Source organism: Prunus persica, chromosome G7 (assembly GCF_000346465.2).
Source record: "Prunus persica cultivar Lovell chromosome G7, Prunus_persica_NCBIv2, whole genome shotgun sequence".
NCBI classification, from domain to species: Eukaryota; Viridiplantae; Streptophyta; class Magnoliopsida; order Rosales; family Rosaceae; genus Prunus; species Prunus persica.
In genome coordinates, this window is record NC_034015.1 from 6,032,870 (window position 1) to 6,039,507 (window position 6,638).

At 47.3% G+C, this 6,638-nt stretch overlaps 1 protein-coding gene across 1 annotated transcript; it reads left to right on the forward strand.

The window, feature by feature from the left end:
* On the forward strand, positions 288-1,757 carry LOC109950338. Its single transcript, XM_020568901.1, has one exon. The coding sequence runs from the start codon at positions 288-290 to the stop codon at positions 1,755-1,757; it is 1,470 nt and encodes a 489-aa protein (XP_020424490.1).

Genomic DNA, 6,638 nt, shown 5'->3' on the forward strand with positions numbered 1-6,638 from the left:
AACCGAGCGCCCCTGCCGAATCGTGACCACGGTAATGAAGTCTTCACCCTATTAAATACTACCTACGAGGCCGTCCTGATGAACGAACAAGAAATAATACCAAAGCCGAACCTGCGAAGACCCAATCGGCAAGACAACCGGGATACCGGTAAATTCTGCCGATACCATCAGCAAAACAGCCATAATACGGAAGAATTGTCGAACGGTTGATCAGAGAGGGGAAGCTAGATCAGTATATCGCCCGGCAGCCACCGGCGCCGGTACCGAACATAACTCGGCAGATAAACATGATAAGCACTATCAGCGGTGGCCCCACCATCGCAGGAATGAGCAACCGTTCAATGAAGCAATACGTGCGTGCCGCAGAATTTCCTCAGGTATTCGGTATAGAGGTGAATCGGCACCATGAAATACCGAAAGTTCGTTGGGAACCAATCACATTTTGTGAAGAGGAGGAAGAGGGCATCCTCTATCCCCACGACGACCCGATGATCGTCCGAGCAGAAATTGCCGACTACGATGTAGGACGGGTGCTGATCGATACCGGGAGCTCGGTAGAAGTAATTTTTGCCGAAGCTTTTCGAGAGATGGGAATAAAGGACAGCCAGGTCAACCAGCAGTTGACACCTTTGTTAAGTTTCTCTGGCGACCTGGTCCAACCGGTCGGTAGTGTAAAACTGCCAATTACCTTCGGCACCGCGCCAAGGAAAACGACGGTATACGATCAGTTCCTCATCGTTGACTGCCCAACAGCATACATCGTCATAGTTGGACGAACGGCACTCACCAGGGTCAAGGCACATCTTTCCCCCCACATGCTATTGATGAAGTTCCCGACCCCCAACGGCACAGGGGCTGTCCTAGGAAATCAGTTAAGCGCGCGGACTTGCTACGCCACGGCCCTCAAGTCAACCTCTTTCAAAATCCCCGACGAGACCATGTCAGTACAGGGGATACCAAACGGTACGGGACCAGTTGACGACCCAAGAGATGAGTCCCCAACTCCTCACACACAACCTGCCGAAGAACTGGAGACGATAACCCTGAGCGAAGAGCAGCCCGATCGTCGGGTTAGAATCGGCACCAAACTCACCCCTGCCCTCCGAGTGCAGTTCATAGACTTCTTGCGGCGCCATTTGGAAGTGTTCGCATGGTCCTACGAAGATATGCCCGGCATAGACCTCGAGATCATCAGCCATAAACTCAGCATTTCCCCAGCTTATAAGCCTGTGAGACAGAAGCGCCGTTCGTATGATGCCGAACGATATGATGCCATGCGCACAGAGGTTGACAAACTTCAAACTATCGGCTTCATCAGGGAGGCTACATATCCGGTATGGCTGGCAAATTTGGTGATGGTCCGGAAGGCTACAGGCGGTTGGCGAATGTGCCAAGACTATACCGATCTGAACAAGGCCTGCCCGAAGGACAGCTTTCCGTTGCCACGGATAGACCAGCTCGTGGACGCCACCGCCGGACACGAACTGCTCAGCTTCATGGACGCCTATTCGGGATACAATCAGATATTGATGCACCCTTCCGACAGCGAACACACCGCCTTCATAACAGACAGAGGATTGTACTGTTACAATGTCATGCCGTTCGGCCTGAAGGACGTGGGGGCAATGTATCAGAGGCTTGTCAACAGAATTTTCGCCAAATACATCGGCAGCATCATGGAGGTTTACGTTGACGACATGTTAGTGTTTGGGCCCAAATTCGGCACGCCCAAAGCCCTAAAAACAGGCCCAGAGTAAAATTGCTTGCCCAGCCCAAAGACTTGAGAAAAACAAAAATATGATCCAGGCAGATTGGGCTTCACACCAAGAATGTTGAAAACAAAGCTTCAAAGCCTCAGCCCAAAAGAAGGGCCCAATAAGGAAGCTGACAAAATGAACTTCAAGAGATCAGCCCATAAATTTTGATTGGGTTCAAACCCAAGAAAGAAAAAAAACTCACATGTTTGTCACGTAATTATCTCAACGTTGAAAAATCAGCAATTCCAACTAAAGTTTAAAATATAAAGGGGACATTTCTAAGACACTGCCGACAAGAAGATCAAAAACCCAGCTGTGTTCAAGATCTACCATCTCCCAAGGAATTCACAGGCCACGCTTCCTAAGCTAAAGCAGAAAAAAGGGAACTGTTCCAAGAAATACAAAAGAGAAGAACCAAACCGCCATAAAAAGCCCACACAGACAATGACATCAGAGAAATGCCACCCAAGAAACCAGGGAAGAAACTGCTTTAGGAGGTGACTGCGTGGAGTTTGTCTGCCATGACTGATAAAGATCTTTTTACTTTACGATGTAAGAGATTTTTTTGTGCCGCCCATTATTTTAACATCACAGGTCTCTTATAAAAGACGAAGGCAAGCAAGGAAGCAAGGACATCAACACAACAACATCAAAAACATACACTCAAACTCATCAAACAAATGAGAAAACAGCTTTAGATCAGAACTCCAAAGTTCAGACTTAGAAAATAAGTCTTCTGAAAACGAGATCCCTCTCGTTACAAATTTGGTTCAGCAAAAGCCAAGACAAACACAGTTTGAGTTTTCACAAAATATGAAAACCTCAACAAATTTTACAGCATAGTTCCAGCCTGCTAAATTCTCGAGAATAGCCACTTCTGTCCCTTCAAACTGAAGAAGTCGCAGTTCTGCCCGCTCAAAAAGTCTCCCAAGGCTTGAAGTAGATTGAAGCTCTGCCAAAATCGAACTTTGGTATCGATTTATAGCTGAAGCCAAGAAGCTAAAGTTGTGGACAGTACAGTCCAGCATAGACGTGCCCAGTCCAGCCCGGATCAGAAGTTTCTACCCAGGCAGAAATGGGATTTCAGCCATCCTGTTTGCCTTTCTAGAGTTGATTTCTCCCTGTTTAATTTTGTAAAAGGCAGTTTTGCCTGAAACAGTGCTTTATTGTTATCTATTCTGGCCAGAACAACCATTTTGATACTGAGATAAATTGTGAAAGTCCTCACCAGTCTGAGGCAAGAAAAGAACTTACTTGGGAGATATTCCTCACCCAAATTCACAATCGTTTGTTTTAGAAGTCAGTAACTTGAGGCGCAAGTTATCCACTCTAAAAATAAGTCTGCTAGAATTTACATTGCTAGCAGTGGCACGCTCGCACACCAAAGAAAGCTGACCTGTCGACCAACTAGTGGTCTCCAAGTCAGTGGGGAACTTCGCCCTTCCACCTCAAGAGTGGAACGCGCAAAACGGGTGAACAATTTGGCACGCCCAGTGGGACTTCTCAGTATACATATTCTGACGAAATCAGTCACAGATTTACAAAAACCGGAAGATCTAGTCAGAACCCACACCAGATATGGAGAAAAACAAGATGGTTCTTAGGGAAGGCCTCGAGTCAGAAGAAAGTGATGCTAGGCATTCTGCCCACGGCAGTACAGGAAGTAGACGTTCCAGGACTGGCTCCAAAAGGATGGATCAAATGCAGGAGTCAGTACTCCGACAAGAGATCACAGTACAAAGGAACCAGGACACTCTCAATAACATGACAGCCATGATGCAATGGCAGGTAAACAGACAATTCCGGAAGGACCGAGAATCCGCCTTGGCCAGAACTCCAAACCCAGATCCTGTAATCCAGCAGTTGGATCTCCCTTATGGCCCTCCGCCAGGACTAATATGGCCATACCAGGAAAATCCCCTAATTGCACAGATGGCTGCAGTGCCAGACCACAGAGAAATTCAGGCTGGTCCGAGGGAAAGAGCCCTTCCTAATCAAGAGTATGAGGCCCCAGCCCAACCAGACAACCTGGCACTGGCTCAGAACCAGCCAGAACCTCAGCCCATTCCACATCATGCGCCCCCGCTTGATCAACCTCTGGCACTTCTGCCTGAGCCACCGGCAGTATTACCATATAGACCCAGAAGGATGGACCCTAATCCATTCCCTCCACTTGCAAGAGGGAGGAGAGGCCGAGGAGGGAACAACCTTTTGGCTAATCATGACAGGAATAGACAGGGGGCAAACTGGAGGAATCATCCAGAAGTCGAAGAGCAGGAAGAACACAGGGAGGAAGTTCCACCCAGACCACTCAGGGCAGAACCCAGGTTTGATTACGTTCAGCCAGAACAGGGACAAAATTTTCCCCCAGCCAATGCTTTAAATGACGTAGGGGCATTACGAAGAATGGTCAGAGAGATCATGGAACCCGAGGCTAGAAGAGGGGAAAGGCCTACTTACAGAAAGCCATACCCAGCCTACATCGATCAAATACCATTGTCTCCAGGTTTCAAAGTGCCAAACTTCACTTTGTTCAACGGGGAAGACCCCCATGCTTCCTCAGTCGAACATATAGGCAGGTTCTCCGTCCAATGCATAGCTATAGAAAACAACCCTCTGCTGAAATTAAGGCTTTTTGGCAACTCTCTCTCTGGGCAAGCTTTTACCTGGTACACCAGTCTGCCAGCTAACTCTGTTCAAACCTGGGAACAGATGGAAAATGTCTTCCATGACTACTATTACAGGATTCAGCCAGAAGTCACCATCAGTGATCTAGCTGCCCTCAAGCAGAGTGAAGATGAACCGGCGCAAGATTTTATAACCAGGTTCAGAAGACTCAAGATGAAGTGCCGAATCCCAATGGAAGAAAGACACTTCATCCAGATGGCCCAAGCTGCCCTTAAAATCTCCCTCAGGAAGAGGTTCGACGGGATATTATTCGGAGATCTGACAGAACTGGCTGATAAGGCATCCAAATATGAAGAGCTACTCAGGGAAGAACAGCAAAGGAGGAACTCCTCCAAAGGTACATACTATAAAACCCCTTCTTCTTCAGTCCACCTGATCGAGGTGGAATCACCAGAAGACACAGAAGAATCAGAAGAAAAAGAGGTTTCAGTGGCGAAAATGGCAAAACTAAAACATCCCATTAGTTGCAAAGCCCTCACAAAGCCACCTAAAGACCAAAAGCCGCCACCATTCACAGAAGGATTCGTTCCAAACAAACCAACACAAAACAAGGTTTACTCCTTTGATTTAACCAAGGTCGATGCCTTGTTCGACGAAATGCTACTACAGAAGGCAATAGAAACGCCTCACAGAATACCGAAGCCAGAAGAACTCAAGGGCAGACAGTATTGCAGGTGGCACAACTCTTGGAATCATTCTACCAATAGTTGTGTTGTTTTCAGGGACGTGATACAAGAAGGAATAACGGCAGGAAGGCTTAAACTGGCAGAAAAACCACCATCGGTCATAACGGATCCTTTTCCTCAACCTCAAGTTAATATGGTCAACTTAAATTGGCCAGAACAGAGGAAAACCCAGCCAATCACAGATACCGGTTGCAGCAGAGGCAGAAGTATCATAAGAGAGACTAGTCAAATACCAAGAGCGACCATCTCGGCTTGGGTAGTGCTCTGCGGTAGGTGCAAATGTGAAACAGAACTAGAGGTGGTTCTAAACAGACAAAATCAGCCCACACCTAGTGTCTTTGATAGGATTGGAACCTCATCCCAAGACAAAACGAGGCAGAAGAGTTGTCTTAAGCCTACACAGTACAGCGAGAGGAAGATGGAGCAGCCCAGAAAGGAAATACCAGTCAAGGCACCCGGGAACGAAAAGCCCTTGGCAACAATCATAGAAGGAAGATGGTATTCCGTAGGAAGGAGTGGTAGACCAACTCTGGAGCTGACCAGAACTCAGAAAAGGAGAATCCAGAGGCAATACTGCACATATCTTAAGAGCCAGGATAATGCGCAGGTACGTTCACAACCCAGTTCTGCCAGGAAAGGAAGAAATCCTGAAATACTTCCCCAGACAGAACAGAAAGCTTGCCAGTCAGGGGAATTGCTGAAAACAGAACCACCAGCCGAGTCTTCTATCCATGTAACCTCGTCGTCCAGCAGCTGTCCTGACACCACGCAGGTACCAGAGAAATCCAGGTCTACCCCGTCACAAGGAGAAGACGACTACACTGAGGAATATGAACAAGAGCAATTGGACTATGAACCTTCTGCAGATGATCAGAAAGAGCCCTTCGAAGTAGCAGAACAGGATGACTGGACGGAAGAATACGGGGAAGAATTAATGGAATTAGGTGAAGAATTGGACCCAGAAGCAGAAGCTTTTGGCGCAGAATTAGAAGACCTCCTACAGGGTGATCTGGGAATTAACATGGTATTCATCCTACCAGGTAAATTCAGGGCTGTCGAGGGACAAGAAAGCACTCTGGAAGGAGATGTTTTTTCTCAGGAAAGCTTTGAGTGTAGATTGGCAGAAGCAGAGGAGCCACCAGAACCACAAGTAGACAACTCCAGGACAGGCAGAACAGCCAACAAACCAGCTACAGAGCAACCTTGCTTCGCCAAGCCAACCAGAGAAATGGCAAATCACCTCAGACCTTTGTTTATAACGGCAAATCTTGGGGGTATTCCTATTTCCAAGATCATGGTAGATGGAGGTGCAGCCATTAATCTATTACCCCACAGAATGCTGACCAGGTTAGGCAGAACAGAGAAAGATCTGATTCCAACACGGTTGACCGTCACCAACTTCGCTGGGGGCATGACCAAAATATATGGCATCTTAGATGTGGATGTCATAGTCGGGAGAAAAGAGTTGAAAATAGCATTTTTTGTGATAGACACTACTTCCACCACC